General features: G+C 46.9%; 1 protein-coding gene across 5 annotated transcripts in view; it reads right to left on the bottom strand.

Moving 5' to 3' along the window:
• The window catches only part of PASK (PAS domain containing serine/threonine kinase), a 119,454-nt gene that overhangs the window by 76,288 nt on the left and 24,223 nt on the right, over positions 1 to 18,943 (bottom strand). For 4 of the 5 annotated variants that reach the window (XM_073581203.1, XM_073581201.1, XM_073581204.1 and 1 more), the window contains exons 6-10: positions 15,552 to 15,686; positions 11,455 to 11,697; positions 10,985 to 11,117; positions 10,250 to 10,358; positions 7,381 to 8,384 (exon numbers count right to left, since the gene is read on the bottom strand). In XM_073581203.1, coding sequence (XP_073437304.1) covers positions 7,381 to 8,384; positions 10,250 to 10,358; positions 10,985 to 11,117; positions 11,455 to 11,697; positions 15,552 to 15,686 — 1,624 coding nt within the window. The remainder of the gene's footprint in view (positions 1 to 7,380; positions 8,385 to 10,249; positions 10,359 to 10,984; positions 11,118 to 11,454; positions 11,698 to 15,551; positions 15,687 to 18,943) is intronic. The other variant, XM_073581202.1, reaches the window with a different exon arrangement.

Raw genomic sequence — 18,943 nt, 5'->3', positions numbered from 1 at the left:
CAGCGGTTTGGCCGCTGTAGAAACGTTTAAAAAATGCTAACAAAACGCATCACATTGATTTTCAGTGCAATCCACAAATGCTGTGCCCATGCTGCAGATTTTTCTGCTGCGGAATCGCATTGCGGAAGAATCTGCAGCATGTCCATTAATTCTGCGGAATCGCGGTGATTCCGCCGCCGTAGGATTGCATTGAGACGCTCGCTTTACGCATGTGGCTATGCCCACCATGCGAAAAGTGAGCGTATCATGTGTGGAAGGTACCCAGGGTCTGGAGGAGAGGAGACTCCTCCATGCCCTGGGTACCATATTCCTGTAAAAAATAGAATTAAAATAAAAACATGGATTTTTGTGAGTACTCACCGTAAATTCCTTTTCTCCGAGACGCTCATTGGGGGACACAGATACTGTGGGTGTATGCTTCTGCCGCTAGGAGGCTGACACTAAGTGAAAAAAAGAGGTTAGCTCCTCCTCCGCAGTATACACCCTCGCCCCTATTGCGGGCGGAAATCAGTTTGGTGCCAAAGCAGTAGGAGGACAAAAAATCAGCCTTAATACAGGTACAACATGTCCAAAGGAAAACACCACCCTTATATCAAATAAGTAAACACATTCATTTAAACAAGAGCCAACTGGCTAATAGGGTGGGTGCTGTGTCCCCCAATGAGCGTCTCGGAGAAAAGGATTTTACGGTGAGTACTCACAAAAATGCATATTTCTCCTTCGTCTCATTGGGGGACACAGATACTGTGGGACGTCCTAAAGCAGTCCCTGGGTGGGAGATTGACTCACCGATCCAAGCTACATGCACCTCCTGTTTAAAGGTGCGCCACCGTTGCTTGGAGACTCCTTCTACCCAGGCTTGCATCCGCCGAGGCCCGAGTATGGATATTATGTTTGGCAAAGGTGTGCAGGCTGGACCAGGTTGCTGCCTGGCAAACCTGTTCTGTCGAAGCCTGGTGCCGAAGCGCCGACCGACCGGGTAGAGTGCGCTCTGATCCCTGCCGGAATCGGCGTGCCTCTAATGCAGTAGGACTCCTGAATAGTCCAACGAATCCATCTGGCTATGGTCGACTTTGCGGCACCGAGTCCCTTCCTGCGTTCTTCAGTGAGCACGAACAGCGTGCCCATCTGAGGAAAGGGTGCCATCCGTGACACGTACCTCCGGAGGGCTCTTACCAGGTCTAACGTGTGAAGAGCCTTCTTCCACACTGTGCACTGGAACTGGACAAAATGAAGGCAAAGCAACATCCTCATTGATGTGACAAAGAGGACACGACCTTCGGCAGAAAAAGAGGGGCTGGTCTGAGGACCACCTTATACCTATGGAAAGTGAGGAACGGAGCTCGGCAGGATAGAGCCGCCAGCTCTGAAACCCGCCTGATGGAAGTGATGGCCACTAGGGGAACAACTTTCCAGGAAAGGTACCTCAAAGAGATATCCTGAAGCGGTTCCAATGGAGCTTCCTGCAGAACACTTAGGACCATGTTAGGAACTCAGGCGTCCATCGGCGCCACATAGGGAGGTATCAAGTGGGACACTCCCCGGATGAAAAGTTTTTACCTGCAAATTGGTAGCAACCCTGCACTGGAACAGGACGGATAAGGCCGACATTTGCCTCCTGCGGAAACCTGGGGCAAAGCCCGAGTCTAATGCTCTACCGACTGAGCTATCCGGGCTCTCTGAGCCCGACTGGAGAAAAACCAAGATGTTGGAGATCGAGAATCTTAGCGGAGAAACACCGCGGCCTCGACATCAAGCAAAGAACATCTTCCAGGTGTGGTCGTAAATTCATGCTGAAGCAGGCCTCCGGGCGCTAATCGTTGTAGCGACCACCTTGCTCCCGAACCCTGCCTGGGTTAGAATCCAAGATTCAACGGCCCTGCTGTCAAACACAGGGTCCCTGAGTTCGGGTGGCAAATTAGCCCTTGAGACGGTAGATCTGGGCGCTCTAGCAGGCGCACAGGAACATCGGCGAGCAGCTGCCTTAGATCTGCGTACCACGCTCGACGGGGCCAGTCTGGGGAAAGTAGAATCGCCGGCCCCCCTTCCGTCTTGATCCCTTTGCTGACTCTCGAGAGTAGTGGCAGTGGGGAAAATAGATATGGGAGGCGATACTGGTTCCATGGTAGAACCAACGCGTCCACCGCGAATGCCTGCGGGTCCCTGGCCCGAGCGACATATGTGGGCACCTTGGCATTCACTCTGGAAACCATTAGGTCCACATCCGGAGCTCCCCACAGTTGACAAATCTGTTGAAGAACTTTGGGATGTAGAGACCACTCTCCGGATGCAAGACCCTGCCGGCTGAGGAAGTCTGCCGCCCAATTTTCCACGCCCCGGGATGAGGACAGCCGAAATCACCGAGTGGTTTGCTTCGGCCCACTGAAGACTGTGCTCCACCTCGCGCATGTTTGTTCTGCTACAGGTGCCCCCCTGACAAATTATGTAAACCACCGCCGTGGCGATGTCCGATGGAATCCGGACGGGGAGGCCTGCTAGAAAGTGATGAAACTTCAGCAGAGCCAGCCGAATTGCTCGTATCCCCAATAAGTTGATCGGGAGGCGTGCCTCCTGTGGCGACCACCGTTTCTGGGTTGTGTGGTGGCAAAACACCGCTCCCCAACCGAGGAGACTGACGTTGATTGTCATTATCAGCCCATGACATGGGGGGAAAGGTTTCCCCTAGGCAAGAGAAGAACTGGTTATCCACCATCCGAACGACTGCCTGACTTGAGAGAACAGTTTGCACCGCCGATCGAGCGTGAAAGGATTCTTGTCCCAGGCTGACAAGGCGTGCTGCAGGGGGTGAAGGATGGAACTGGACGAAAGTTATCGCTTCGATTGCTGCCACCATTTTCCCTAGGATCCATATCGCGGATCGGATGGTATGAGGGATTGGTTGGCGTAGTGTCCGGACTCCCTGCCGGAGACTAGCGCCCTTTCCTGAGGGAGAATTATCAACCTTCAGCAAGAGTCGAAGATCATTCCTAGGAAGGAGATCCTCTGAGCTGGCACAAGGGATGATTTCTTTGCATTGACCAACCATCTAAGCGGCAAGAATATCTAGCGTGATGTTGACACCTTCCTCACATGCCCGTATTGCCGGGCCCTTGACCAAGAGGTCGTCCAGATAAGGCAAGATGACTATGCCTCGAGAATGTAGTGTGGCCCTGACAATTGCCATAACCTTTGTGAACACTCTGGGAGCCGTGGCTAGCCCGAAGGGTAGCGCTACGAACTGCAAATGCTGAACGCTGATGGCGAAGCGTAGCCGCCTCTGATGAGGAGGAAAAAATGGGAATATGCAGAAATGCGTCCTGGCTGTCAATTGAGGCCAAGTATTCTCACTGCTCCATGACCGCTATGACTGAACGGAGACTCCATCCGGAAATGTCTGATCCTGATGAATTTGTTCAGAAGCTTCAGGTCCAAAAAACAGGCCTGACAGACCCGTCCTTTTTGGGAACCGCAAAAAGGTTGGAATGAAACCCCTGAGCTCTTCTGTGTTCCGGCACTGGAACAATGACTCCGTTGTGCAGGAGCGACTTGATGGCTCCCAATAGAGCCCTTACCTGGGTATCCACCCTGGGAAGCCGGGAAAGAAAAACCATCTTGGAGGGTATCTGACAAATTCTATTTTGTAACCGGAGGACACCAATTCTTTTACCCATGCGTCGTGAGCGATGTTGGCCCAGACGTGGTGAAAACAGAGTAGGCGGCCGCCCACTTTGCTGGTGTCATCTGGTAAAGACCTCGAGTCATTTGGCTGATGATCCTTAGGATCTGGGTCCCCTCGATCTGGCCTGTTGAGCACGCATTCTCCCCAATGGGTTGGCTCTATATGACCTGCCGCTCCCTATCCTGATTGGGGCAGCCTGAGGTGGCGGAATTGGGCCCCGTAGTCCCCCCGGAGTCCTTTAACGCATGACCCCGGACCGGTCTCCTATTCGGGTCCCGGACCAGGCTCAGGCTGCTTAGCGCCCACCACCTGACCAATGCCGTCACGCCCGGCCTAGAATGGCCAGTGGCACTGTGAAAGGCCCGAAAACGTGCCTGAACCGGGTGACGAAAAAACGATTTAACCTTCTGTTGAGGGAGAAACCCGCTCTTTCCTCCTGTGGAGTCGGAGATAAATTGATACAAAAATTGGCGGCCGCACTGATAAGGCAGGGAAGTCAAGGACTTCTTGGAAGTAGAATCGGCCCGCCATGTCCTCAACCACAGGGCTCTTCAGATAGAGATTGCATTAGCGGCAGCAAGTGCTGAGCAATTGGCCGCATCCAAAGACGCATTCAATACATAATCTCCGGCTATCGTCATCTGACATGTGACCTCCGAGATCTCTGCAGGTAGATCCTGCTCCTGCGCGACCTTGTTTAATGTTTCTGACTATGATATCATAGCCTTGGCTACCCAAGTTGCTGCGAACGAGGGAGCGAGTGCAGACCCTGACGCCTCATATACTGAACGACCTAGGCTCTCAATAAGGCAGTCCATGGGATCTTTAATCGAAGAAACCCTAGGGACAGATAACAGGGTCTTAGTGGCCAGGCGTGAAACCGGAGGATCCACTGTCGGGGATTCCATCCATTGTTTACGGAGGTCCGGAGCAAACGGATAACGTTTCGAGTGCCCTTTAACCCGAGAAAAAAGCAATTTTGGACGTTCTCAAAGTCAGGGTGAGAGGAAAAAATTCTGTGCTTCACCCGTTTACATGCCACTTTATGCCCCGTAGCCGCTGCAGTATCATCCTCAATCCCCAGGGACTGATTGATGGCTTCTATGAGGCTGTCCACTGCTTCACGTGACCCTGGAGTGTCCAGGTCCATGGGCTCGTCTGAGTCGCAATCTGAGGTCTGCTCGCTATCAACCACTGGTGACGGGGAGCGAGAAGCAGACCTTACGGATGCCGAAACACCGGATGAACTGGGCGACACCGTGTGGATTCGTTTCCCCCGGGTCTGCCTGGAGTGAGGGTGGCCCCTGCAGGCCGGAGGCTCCTGTGAAGTGCAGGTTCCTTCTAAAGGCGGCGAGACCCTGTCCCTGCCCCTATCTGGGGCTTGAAGGGATTCTATTGCTCTCGTAAGCGACGCCATGTACTGTGACAGTGATCGGGCCCACTCCGGGGCATTTGACACATTGGTCGCGGTCGCAGGGGAGGGCTCCTGGGCGCATTTGGATTCGCAGGCTTCGCATAAATGCTGCTCTGCACCCGCGGAAACGCAGCCCGACAAGAGATGCATGCCGCGTAAAAGAACGTGTGCGTCTTTGCTTTTGTTCGGACATGCTGTATTTGTCCGCTGCTGGGGATATGGGGAGGAGGTAGCCTCTCGGGCAGCACTTACCCCAGTCCTGCGCCCCCCGACCTGGATGCTACCTTTAAATCGCGCGCCGACATCTGTGGCGCGCACCAGCCTGGAAAAATCGCTCTAGGGGCTGTACTCCCACTTTGCGGCCTAGCCCGTGCTCCGAAGCCGGGGCCTCGATTTTTACCGCTGTCGAGTGCGGGGTGGGCTGCCGGAAGTGACACGCGGCCCCGAGGGCGGAACTTCCGGCCGCAGCCTAGCTCCGGCCGAAGCCTCAATTTTTCCCCTACCCGACGGGGGGGGGGCGCGGTACCAAAAGTGGCGCTACTGACCGGCGCAGTGTTCCTGTCCTGACGGATCCAGCCCTTCTCTTGCATGGCTAGTGGTCACCGCGAGGCGTGCTGCGGGCTCCAGCCACTAAATCTTCGCAGGAGCCCTCCCCGACCCTCTCCTCTACAATGGTCTTCTTCAGCCTGAGCGCAGGTATGTGAGGGGGTCTTTGATAAAAAATAGGACGGTGCAGGCACCCTAGCTCCATCTAACCCCTTCAGGGGGTGAGGAGAGGGACCGTCCGCCACCTTGCAGCACCGCCGTCTAGCGTTGGTGGAGCAGTGGGGGCCGCACAGACTAGTCTTGTGCATCTGTGCAAGCCCATGGTTTCAATACCTAGGGGTGGACAGGGCTAAGTCTGGCATAATGTCCCACGTCGCGGGAGAGGATACGTGGAGGGATACTCGCACGTGGTCGCCCGTTGATGGTTTGGGGAAATCGGATCCTTTCAATAGGATGCGTTGCCCCTGTCTTATCTTCATAAAATAAAAAAATAGATGTCTGGGGAAAAGTCCCAGAGATGTCCCTCGGTGCGGGAAAGGATACGCGGAGACGATACTCAACGCGTGCTCGCCCGTTGATGGTTTGGGGAGATCGGACCCTTTCAATAGGATCCGTCGCCCCTGTCTCATCTTCATAGTAAACTAGAAAAAAATAGTCTGGAGAGATCCAGACTGTGTGTGCCTCCATAGGACACAGTAAAAACTGATTGCCGCCCGCAATAGGGGCGAGGGTGTATACTGCGGAGGAGGAGCTAACCTCTTTTTTTCACTCAGTGTCAGCCTCCTAGCGGCAGAAGCATACACCCACAGTATCTGTGTCCCCCCATGAGACGAAGGAGAAAATAGGGATATACTTACCCTCTGTCGGCCCCCGGAGTCCTCAGGGGCGCTGCCAGCAAGTTCAGTTCACAGGGATGCATTGCGCGAATGACCTCTGCTGACGTCGCGCTTGCATGACCACTACGTCATAAGAGGTCATTCGCGCAATGCATCCCTGGGAACGGAACTTGCCAGCAACGATGCTGAGGGCTGGGAGGACTACGGGGGTCGACAGAGGGTAAGTATATCTCTATTTTTTTTTTTTTAATTATTTTATACATTCTATCTTTTGCTACTGATGCTGCATAGGCAGCATCAATAGTAAAAAGTTGGTCACACTTGACAAGCACTATGCTTGACAAGTGTGACCAACCTGTCAATCACTATTCCAAGCGATGCTTCAAATCTCTTGGAAAGCGCTAGCATTCTGCAAGCTAAAAACGCTTGTGTTTTGCGGGAAAACGCATGCGAATTCTGGATGTGTTTTACCAGAGGCGGGGAGTTGCGGAAATGCTGCGGACAATTCCACAGCATTTCTGCAACGTGAGCACATAGCCTTACACTGCATAACCATAGGGAACGAGCATTCGTTTCTCAATAATCAGGCAGTATAAACAGGCTGCCAATTTTCTGACTAATGAGCAAAACTTTTGTTTGTCGGTTGAAACGATCTATTGCCCGGCTTGTTCTCGACAGCACATTGTCCAATGTAAACATAACCTCTGTGCTGTCGAGAATAATAACAGCCTATACGACCCAGTGATCTATTACAGATTGTTGTGTGTGCAGGAGAGATCCGGTCTTCCTGCCATAATAGCCTATTTATATGATTGCTGGTTGCTTAATTGGCTGATCGTTTAACGTCACAGATCATGTGATCTAAACGAGCCCTAATTCTTAATTAAAGGCAGATTATGACATACCAGATAAATAACAATGCTTCTTACAAAGTCTGGAGCCGTCCCGGTGATAGCAGCTTCCAGTGAAAATTCCTTCCCTAATTTCCGAGTTTATGTATTGAGTTGAAAGCTCCTGAGCGTGGGTCTTATTGGCACATGGCGTCATCAGTGATTGGGTACTGCCATCTTTAACAGGTGTAGAGGTTGCATGGGAAAACTCCTTCCTTGGAGCCTGCACTTCTTCATCGTGGCCAGAAGCTTGTCCTGGACATATATTGGGCGAGTCATAAGGCTCTTGCTCTGAGTAAGAGTTCCCAGAAAGACACGGTCTCAAGACTGAGGAGTTGTCGGGCTCAGGCTCCATAGTATTGGATGGGACTTCATTACCAGCACATTCTTCATTATGGTCTGGATACACTACACTGACTAATGGGGATGGATTATGCCTTGGGGATGTATTTTGTGAAGAAGGTTGTGATTTCTCAGTGACTGGCCTGCTGTGACACAATGGAGGAGGACTTGAGATTACAAGTGACCTATCAAGCCTGGGTGCACAAGGTTCTGTGATGGCACAATTACAAGGTAGAGTGCTGCTTGTGCCATCTTCGTGGTTTTGGGCATTAATGGTGGGATCAGAGCATTTAGGAAGAGCAACAGCTGGGAATACTGGAGATGCAGGTGATGGAGCGACCTGTACTGTAACAGGTGAGGCATTGTCCACAGGAGGAGGCTGTGTTTTCTTCACGGTGGAGGCACAAGTAGAAGATAAAGTGGAGTTATTTGCACTAGCTGTTGCCTGCTCACTCCGGCTGCCTGTTAAGTTCATACTTTGCAGGCAGTGGGTAAGAGGTGCCAAGTCCAGCTCCATTCCCAATGTTGGAAGGAGGTCATGTAAGTTGCACTTTTCGGTCTCCTGACCTCGCTCCCACAGCTCATCTTGTCTAGGTGTCCCAGGTGAGAAGCAACATGTAGGCAAATTCATGGTACAAGGGTCTCCATAGCCAGATTTATGGTGGCCAGTAATTGTCCTAAGCAGGCAAAGGAGAAGGAGTCACAATGATGTCCATCACCACCATCTCACTCATCGTACACGACTTTCCCCCATACACTCTTATTTACATGCACAGAAAGAAAACTGCATGACAATAAACTAGATTCATTTTAAATGGAGAAGGATACACACTTGTAATTTTGCATAAGAGAGAGATGGTCAAATAGAAGAGACCTCAGGCTTTTGCCATCTTACCCTACTTACATAACTTCATCCTGGCCCTAACATGCACATTCGGTCGAGCTGAGCGTGCATGTGTGTGTTCAGTGGGGAGTAAGCCGCTGCCAGGCTCATCTGACTCGTCTCCAGGGAGAATGAAAAATAAAAAAAATAGTGTGTGGAATGTCATCATGCCAGATCCTCCTGAAGTCAGAAGGTGAGAATCTGACCTAGGAGATCACCATCGATACTGAAAAAAAAGGATGCTTGGTCCCCATTCCTAGCTCATAAGTGTTATTCTCTGTAAATCTAAACACCACCTATTAGTAACTGTGTAATTACAATAATTTCTGCGCTCCCTAGCTACAATTTTAAATTACCACGGTACACCCCCCCCCCACAAGAAAGATCGACTGGAAGATCATAAAAAAAGATTTAATAAAAGCCTGCGGTAATATTAGGAGAATATCCCAAGTGCAATAGTGGCTTGTAAATCACTGCTAAGACTGGCAGGCTTTTATTTATTCCTCCAGCTTTTATGACCTTACAGCCATCCAGCCATATATATTCTGATAAACTTCCATTATTTATTTGATTTTTGTTCCAATTTATTGGCACTTTATTACAGACAATGAATTATATATGTTATCAACTGCGTGTTCTCAAGCCCGATCATGTTCTTTGATCTTGTCGTTATTTCTACATGTTGGTATCTTCCTGCCTAATTTTTCATCAAGTTTTTTTTTCATATTAGTATTTATTTTATATACAGTAAGTATTTTTTTCATACTAATAAAATGATGGATAATATATGTATTTAGATTGTTTCCATAGTTTTTTTTTGGATACCAGGGTCATTAGTGGATTTGTTTTCATTCTGTATATCTAGGCATATTTTTGGGAATATTTTTTAATTCTCTGATATTAAGATAGGTAGGGGCAGGTTAAGTAGATGGCTGGAGAGACATCATTGGACTTGTCCGATGCTGGACTAGTCATGTTTCTCCTTATGGTCTGCAGCCGAATCTTCAAATTATGTATTCTTTGAAAATCTGGAGTGTTTCAGCGTTAGACATACTTGGCTGCCATAGAGCAACCAGGCTCTGATTTATGCAACCCTTGGATCGGGAAGCATGAAAGATTCCGTTTGAAATTAAATATGTGAGTAAGTTTTTTTGGCTACGTGATCTGAGAACAGAATGATGTAGATGAGACCCTGAATCCAGTGATGTGGCACTTACTAGGCTGTTTCAGTAAAATCAGTGTTTTATCAGCAGTAGATTATCACTATCTGACTAGCAGGCTTGTGCTTCCTAGTCCAGCCTCGCCCCCAGCACTCATTAGCAGCTTTTTGTCAATATATCCAAGTACAGAGAAAGCCAACACTCGGTGGCTCAGTATTTCAAGCTGTCCTAGATCAGCAACAGAGAAAACTGATTCTATCACTACTGCTGCTCCCAGTAAACTGATACATTGCTGGAATCAGGATCTCAGCTCCTACACTATGCTGCTGTCAGATTACATAGTAAAAATCTACTGACATATTCCCTTTAAAGAAGTCATAAGCTAACTAGTGTCAAACTGTCTAAAAACATTAGAATATTACAACACAAGACAAATGTAATCTGTAGTACCCAATTTCTCTGTTCTATATAAAAATATTACTAAAAGAGAAAAGGATACCTCGCAGATAAGGGAGAGGACGGGCTCAGTACTATAGAGCAAGCAGGGTGCTGGTATACCTCCCCAGTCGTCAGCAGATCCTCAGACTTGCATTTCTGGACAGATTTCTCTACAAGTCAGAGCACAAAAAAAAAAAAAAAAAAATGTAATATCATGGCAAGGAGCAGGCATCTGCTATTTAAGGGGTTGCCCTCTACTAGGACGACCCCTTCTCATTCCTCACGTTTGGTCTCGTTAAAATAAAAATACCTATACTCACCTCCCATGTCGTTCCAGCGGTGCCGGCACTCGCGTTATCGGGGCTCACGATAGGTTGTTACATCACATGAGCCCTGCAGCCAATCAGAGCTGGCGTCACTGTCCCTGCATCCGGACAAATTGAACATCAACAGGAAGCCATGGCTGCGGCTGCTCTCCGACTTCCTCTTGATGTCTGATTTGTCCGAAGGCGGAGACAGTGCCACCAGATCTTATTGGGCTCAGGAATCACGTGACATGTCGTCACATGAGCACCGGGAGAGCGAGTGCCGACACCGCTAAAACGGCGCTGATACCGGAGGCGAGTATAGGTGCTTTTACTTTAACGGAGCCAAACATGAGGAATGAGAAGGAGTTGTCCTAGTAGTGGGCAACCCCTTTAATTCTAGAAAAAAATTAGAAGTAGTACCTAACATTAATAATAAGTAGTAAAAAAAAAAAAAAGTAAATGTCCTTATTTTAAGACATCATTCTTACCGACAGCACCATTGCAAATAATATCACAAGATTTGCTTCTAACTTGTGCCTCTTCTGGTGGGGACAGAAAAGAAGCCTCGTCCTCAGCACTCCGCATATAATGGTAAAATCCAGGAATTAGAAAGGAAATGTTCTGTGAAAAAAGAGAGAGATTCTAAAGACAAATAGGACAAAACTTCCTTGCAGCTGATCACATGCAGTTCACTCAGGTGACCACTGCAGCCAATCACTGGTCTCAGCCGTGAGGGTCTCTGTAGGGCATCAGGATGCTAAAACTAGTGATTGGCTGCAGTGATGACATAAGCAGACGCTACACCTTTCCCGCAGATTCTCTAACACTAAACCTTTCAGAGCGTTTTTATATTTGGGGTCTTTGTGTGCAGCGTCCCCCAGAAAATCTACAACAGCTCTATAATGTAAACCACTAGAGAAATAAGGTATAAAGGCTCCAGTACAAGCAGCATTCTTACCTTTCCCAAAAGCTGCGTCCTGTCATATCCAAAGAGGGAACGTGAAAACGTTCCATTAATTCCCTGGATGATTCCATCCGGAGAAAGAGTGATCAGCCCGCTGATAGAGGACAGGACACTGAGGCTGGCGTAGTACTCGTCCACTGGCGTCACCTCATCAGGAAAGTCCTTTATTAGGGTCACACTCAGAGGGAACGTAGCTCCGTTACGGGTCACGCCAACCACTCGCTGCTGCTGAATGCTCTGGAAGAAAACAATCCACCGCTTCATGCATCACATTACTGCATCGTCTCCGCCAACGTTACAGAACCATTAGTGCAGCCGGAGGGGTGAGCCATCTGCGGCATTGGCAGGGCAGGAGAGGTGAGAACTTGCTGATCGGAGTGGCTCCGACCACTGGGACTCAAACTGATTGGCAGAAATGATATCCCCAGAGCGGCAGTAACATGTCCGACTGCTCTCCATTCATTCTCTATGGGGCTGCAGAGAATGTGTCGCCATTATGTGGTCATAGACTGAAACTCGTAGGAGCCATAGAGCAGGATGATCGAATGGCTTTTGTCCGGAAAAACTGAAGCCAGGCTCACTGTAAAGGAAAGCTGTGAAGATGATTTAACTACTAAAACTATTAGTATGGCTGTGTGGGTCTTAGAACAAGAAATAAAAATAACACCCGCTTTGTAGAGATCCGATGTGCCAGCGCTGAGAAATCAAGGTTTAAAGTCATATGCAAATGAGCCATAAAGTGCATTGGGGGCGTGTCACGACGCATACAAAGAAAAACAAGACAACCCCCAAGACATGACACATCCGTGGTGAAGCAAACAAAGTGTGGAGATGCAGTCAAGTGAACAGGGAGCCCTGGCCTGGCGGTGGCTTCCATGAAAGCAAAAGCAAGGCAAGGTCTTGGGGGTCGTCCATTTTTTTCTATGCAAACATTGTATCAAGCATGTGTCGCTTTTGCTTCATTGTAAGGGTGGGCTGGGTCAGCAGAATGGGGCACTTGTATAATGGAGCGGCAGTGAGCATGCTGACCCTCTGCTCCATTCATTCCATATGAGGCTTTCCAGGCAGCCCCATAGAGAATGAATGGAGCCGATTTCAGGGATCCAACCTGCTGCGTCATTTTGCAACTGGAAAAAAAATTCTCCATTCTGTTGACTGGTGCAAGTCCCCGCAGTCGGACCCCACAAAACAGAAAGCTATCACCTATCCACTGGATAGGTAAGAACTTATTTTAAGCAGACAACCCTTTTAACACCATTTTATGCTGTGATTCTAAACACACCGTAAGAGGCTTTCAGCACTAATAGTATTAACGCAATGACTGGAGCAGATTACACCTGCCATTTTCAAGGCGTGACTTTACATGAAAGCAGCGATCTGATAATTCCTCCCTCCTCACAAGCAAATTGACTCTTCAGAGAGGAAGAGCACTCGTACTCAATAGCGCCACCTGTTGGAAACAGCATCCTGACACATCAGAATCGACCCTTTAACTAGCCTTGCTAATATCACTTAGGGTAAAAACCAAATCAGAAACTCAATTTGCAGACACGGTGTTTCGGGGTACTGGCCCTTTTCAGTGCAAAGTATGAGAACCGACTTGGCTAGGTGAAAATCTTTGGACTGAGGACTAAGGGGTAACATTTCTCCTTGTGGGGAGTGACATACCGGCTCTGGCATGCCAATGTAAGGAGGCTTATTCACTCTGCAATGCTACTTTGTGAAATTTAATATGCAAATTGCCCCTTCAGAGAGGAAGAGGACTTGAACTCTAACGCCATCTATAGGAAGCAGCGATCCTACAAGTCACTATCGATCCTTTAATAAGTCTTGCAATATGACTTAGGAGAAAAGCCAAATCAGAATCTCCATTTGCAGAAACGGTGTTTTGGGGTATTGCCTGGAGAATAAGCCTCCTTACACTGGTATGCCAGAGCTGGTATGTCACTCTCCACAAGGAGAAACCTTACCCCTTAGAACTCAGTCCAGAGTCTCTCACCTAGCCAAATCAGATCTCATACTTTACACTGACGAGGGGCAATACCCCGAAACACCGTGTCTGCAAATCGAGATTCTGATTTGGATTTTCTCCTAAGTCATATTGCAAAACTCGTTAAATGGTCGACAATAACTTGTGGGATTGAGGTTAAGACAGGTGGCGCTACCGACATCAACTCCTCTTCCTCTCTAAATAGGCAATTTGCATATTAAATTTCACAGAGGAGCACTGCACGGTGAATAAGCCTCCTTACCTTGGTATGCCAGAGCAAGTATGTCACTCACCACAAGGAGAAATGTTACCCCTTATACCTCCCTCTCCACAGCAACTCATGTCGTGTATATATCTCAACTGATTATAGCAAAAATACTTGTGATGAAACCCAACAAGTTTGGCTTTGTGGACTTTGTAGTGTTGCGGTTGCAATGCGACCACATTGACTATTCTTGAGATTCTTGTCTTCTGATGGCACAGCCAGTCACTGTGTAGCCCTAACCTTACAGAGGGATCGTTGCAAGTACTTCAAGAGGGCACGACTCCCATATAACTGCACCAGAAAGAAACGAGGTGACGATCATACAAGCAGTTGGTGTGAATGCCTACTCAATGTAAACTAGCCAATATGCTACAACCTTGGTAAGAACAATCACAACTGCCCCCATGACTGCATTTAGCATCTAGCCTAGGGAAAGGTTTTTGACTAAAGGACCTCAATATATAAATCCTCTTTATCCTCTGGCTATTATGCATCTTTAAAAGCTGTTATCTATGAAGTAGGGTTCTTCTCATCTTCAAGTAATGGATATCATTGGATAGTGCATGTAAATACAAGTAATTTTGAAATTAACTGCTTGTGAAAATTTTCAACCGTTCTCCAGATATTAACACGTTTCTGTTTTTTCCCAGCTAGTTGTCTTGACAACCAACCACCTCTGCTACACAGCAGAATCTGCACAGCGCTCACAAATATGTTTCTATAGAGCTTGTAAGCACTACTTTGAAGCTGGTGGGATCACTGGGGGGTCACTATTACCTCCTAATCCCAGACAGTTTTAGTGAAGTGCTTACAAGCTAGACAACAGTGGTAGTCGGTCTCCTAGGCAACAAGTGGAAACCAAAAGATAAGTGTTAATATCACAAGAAAATCTACAAATCTTAATGAGCAGTAATCTACAAACACTATCCAACAATATCCATCTATGAAGATGGGGATAACCTTTTAACAGAACTAGCACCCCTCACCTTCAGGTGCCGCACTTATTTCCTACCAATAGGTTAAAATCTCAATGATACTTTAGCAGAAAAGGGATTATCACACAGGATTAAGAGAAAATCTGGGGGAAAAGATAATCGGATCAAGCGGCAGCCAAACATTACCTATCTTTACATGTCACATGCAAACATTCGGCTCTGTTATACAGGGTGTTCTGCACGAATGGGTCACAACGTCAGAATGTGCGAGAACTTGTACTGCTTTCTTTTATACTTATTACAACTTCCTAAAAAATGTTTGTGGAGAATACAGTATCTAGTTTTAATTAGCAAAAAATATATATATATGCAATACATTGCCTTTATGTGTCAGATTTAGCGTTTGTAGCTGCCTTCACGACCGTGGCACTAATGCTGAGGCTGCTTTCGTTAATTTATGTAGGTATATATGAGCACAATAAATTGTAATTGTTCACACAGACGCTTAAAGGGAAACTGTCATGTAAAACAACGTTATTAACCTGCAGATATGGGGTGAATATGTAGGTTAACGGCGTTCTGACAACATGTGGCACTGAGAGACCCGCTGCCAGGAGGAAATTAACTTTATTCATCCCGTCTTGCTCTTTCAGTCACCGCTCAATGCCTAGACAGCGACGGCTGTAAGTGCACCCCTGCAGTGTCCGACAGCCGGCCCTAATGCTGAACTGCTGTCAGTCACTGCTGAGGGTGTGGTTATAGCCGCCGCTCTGTATACACCAAGTGGTGACTGAAACCATGAAGGCGCCACCCCTGTGACTGAGAGCGAGCCTGCTCGGAGGAATCACTATATGTCATGTTATGTATATTGTTGGCTGGCTGGGGATACTCCTTACAGTACCTGTGACATCTCCTTTCTATGACGGGGGATATGAATCGTTGGCATTAAGTCTGTAATATGCTGACCCAAAAGCTCCTCTGGATCCATATAGCCATATAATTGTGCACAAGATGGATCACAAGACACAATCCTACCCTAGAAGACACAGAAAGGGTACATTATTAATAAAACTCTTGCGATGAGATAACAGAATATCTAAATCCTTATTTACACAGCATTATAGATCATGCAAAGATTATTTCTATTCTCATGATACATTTTTATTTGTTGCAAAGTATCTTTGTGTCACTCTGGATAAAAGAGATTCACTAAGCTTTACTCTAATGTAATAAAATACCATTAATCCCTGGGCCATTTCCACACTCCATCTTCCCAGAGCCATATTTTATTCTCTATCGCTTCATTGGGGGACACAGGACGCCATGGGTGTATGCTGCTGCCACAAGGAGGCTGACACAATGCACAAAAAAATTAGCATCTCCTCAGCAGTATACACCCCACCGACTGGCACTAAGTTAATCAGTTTAGCTTAATGTAGTGTCAGTAGGAGGTGGACACCGGTCTTTTACTAGACCCATATCTACCTCAGGTTTTGCCGTTTTTCAGTAACTTTTTCCCCTTTTCTTTTTCAGAAGGTTCTTCTCTTCTACCTCTGGAGGGATATAGTGTGAACAGTATCACTCACTAGTTTAGGCCTCGGCTTCGCTGTGGCCTAGCCGCGGCACTCTTAAAGGGAATCTGTCACCCCTTTTTTCAAATATGAGCTGCAGATACCGACATAAGGGGCTTCTGTAATGCTGTAGATAAGCCCCAGATGTAACCTGAAAGATAAGAAAAAAAGTTAGATTATACTCACCCCGGCGCTCATTTCGGTCCGATGGGTGTCGCGGTCCGGTCCAGGTCCTCCCATCTTCTAGCAATGACGTCCTCTTCTTTCCTTCCTGTCGTGGCTCCTTCGCAGGTGCACTGCTCTACCGTGTTGATGGCAGAGCAGAATACTGCAGTGCGCAGGTGCCGGGAAAGGGCAGAGCAGTGCACCTGCGAAGGAGCCACGACAGGAAGGAAAGAGGACGTCGTCATATGAAGATGGGAGGCACTGGACCGCGACACCGATTGGACCGAAACGGACGCCGGAGTGAGTATAATCTTTTTATATCAGGTAATTTTTTATTAAACATTTTCAAAAACTGAAAAACCAGGTAATTACATACAGGATAGTTCCCAAATAGTGTATTGCATAAACACAATAGAACCCCACAAAAATCCCTCCCATCTTACCCCCAGCCCTCACCCGACAAAAAAAAAACCTCTCTTCTCTCTCGATCCATTTGGTCTCTCACAGCCAGAGTTTTCCAGTTATATCCTCCTCAACGCTCTCATCCACGTTAATCTAGAAGGAGCCAACCCGGGTGTGTCTAACCAAGGCGCCCATATATCCTCTCATTTCTTAATTGTTCGTCTCTTTTGGTACACATATTTCTCCATATCTATATTATTATTAACTGCATCAGTAACTTCCGTGATTGTGGGTACACAAGATCCCTTCCAGTGAGCCGCCACTCTCTTACGAGCCTGATGTAATATTTGTGAGACTGACAGCTGATGTCCCTCCGAGAGCGGCAAATTCTCCACCCGACCCAGGAGAGTCATTTTGGAGTCTAGTACTAACAGGTCAAGGAAATTCTTATCCTCTCTTGCTGACAACTTTATCTTCCAAAAGGTAGGGGAGAAAACAAGGGGAACTGCTACCTTGGATCTAATCCTTATAAACAGGCAGGAAATGGTTGAGGAGGTAAAAGTGGCTGGGACCCTAGGAGGTAGCGACCATGCTATTTTAGAATTTTGGATAACTAGAGGAGGAAGACCTGTGAAGACTCCGACGTCAAGGTTAGATTTCAGAAAGGCAGATTTTAAGGGATTCAGAAAGAGAATTGGAGGGATCCAATGGCTGGATATCCTTAAAGACAAAAATGTCCAGGAAGGATGGGAAATCTTGAAAAATGAAGTTCTCAAAGCATAATTGTTAACAATTCCGAAAAGAGGGTAGAATAGGAAGCAATTAAGGAAACCAGGATGGATGAACACAGAACTTAAGCACATGCTAAAAAGGAAGAAATAAATGTTTATAAAATGGAAAGAGGGAGGCATATCTAAGGAAGAATATAATGCTGTCTGCAGAACCTGCAAGGCACAAATCAGATTATCTAAAGCTGAGAATGAATTGAGGCTTGCAAAAGATGTCAAAAGCAATAATAAAGGATTTTGGGGATATGTCAAAAGTAAAAGAAAAGTCAAAGATGCTATAGGATTTTTACAGGATGAAAATGATGAAATGGCAAGACAGGATGTTGAGAAGGCCGAACTTTTAAATTCCTATTTTGCATCTGTTTTCTCTCAGAAAGGAAATGTAACATCAACTGTTCTTCACTGTCCTATTAACGGAATAGAAGAATCCAGGATATCTATAAACAGAAAGATAGTGAGGAAACACTTAGCTAACCTAAATGAATTCAAGTCTCCAGGTCCAGATGAATTACACCCCAGAGTACTAAAGGAGAGAGCAGAAGAAATTTTTGAACCCCTCTCCATAATCTTTGAAAATTCTTGGAGAACAGGAGAAGTCCCAGAAGACTGGAGAAGAGCAAATGTTCCTATCTTCAAAAAGGGGAAGAAGGTGGACCCAGGCAACTATAGGCTGGTAAGTCTGACTTCTATACCAAGAAAGATCTTTGAACAAATTATTAAACAACATGTATGTAAGTACCTGGATAAGAATGAAGTGATTAAACAGTCAGCATGGGTTTGTAACTAACAAGTCATGTCAGACTAACTTAAATTCCTTCTATGACGGAATCACTGATTGGGTGGATCAAGGAAATGCTGTAGATATAGCATATCTTGACTTCAGCAAAGCATTTGACAAAGTATCTCATACAATCCTTATTGAAAAAATGACTAAGTATTGAATGGACAAGGCAACTGTTAGGTGGATTCATAACTGGCTTAGTGATCGGACCCAAAGAGTGGTCGTAAATGGCTGCACATCCAGTTGGAAGAATGTCTCAAGTGGGGTACCACAGGGCTCTGTCCTGGGCCCTGTATTGTTCAACATCTTTATCAACGATTTAGATGCAGGAATTGAGGGTAAACTGATTAAATTTGCTGATGACACAAAGCTAGGAGGGATAGCTAATACTAGAGAAGAGAGAGGATTCAAAAAGATATAAATAAACTGGAGCAGTGGGCAGCAACTAACAGAATGGTTTTTAACAGGGAAAAATGCAAAGTACTACATCTGGGCAATAAAAATGAAAAAAGTATATACAGAATGGGAGGAATAGGGCTAAGCAACAGCACATGTGAAAAAGACTTGAGTATACTAATAGATCACA

Source organism: Dendrobates tinctorius, unplaced genomic scaffold (assembly GCF_039654945.1).
Source record: "Dendrobates tinctorius isolate UK_male_01 unplaced genomic scaffold, ASM3965494v1 ptg000069l, whole genome shotgun sequence".
Classification (NCBI taxonomy): domain Eukaryota; kingdom Metazoa; phylum Chordata; class Amphibia; order Anura; family Dendrobatidae; genus Dendrobates; species Dendrobates tinctorius.
This window is presented reverse-complemented; position numbering and strand designations above follow the sequence as displayed.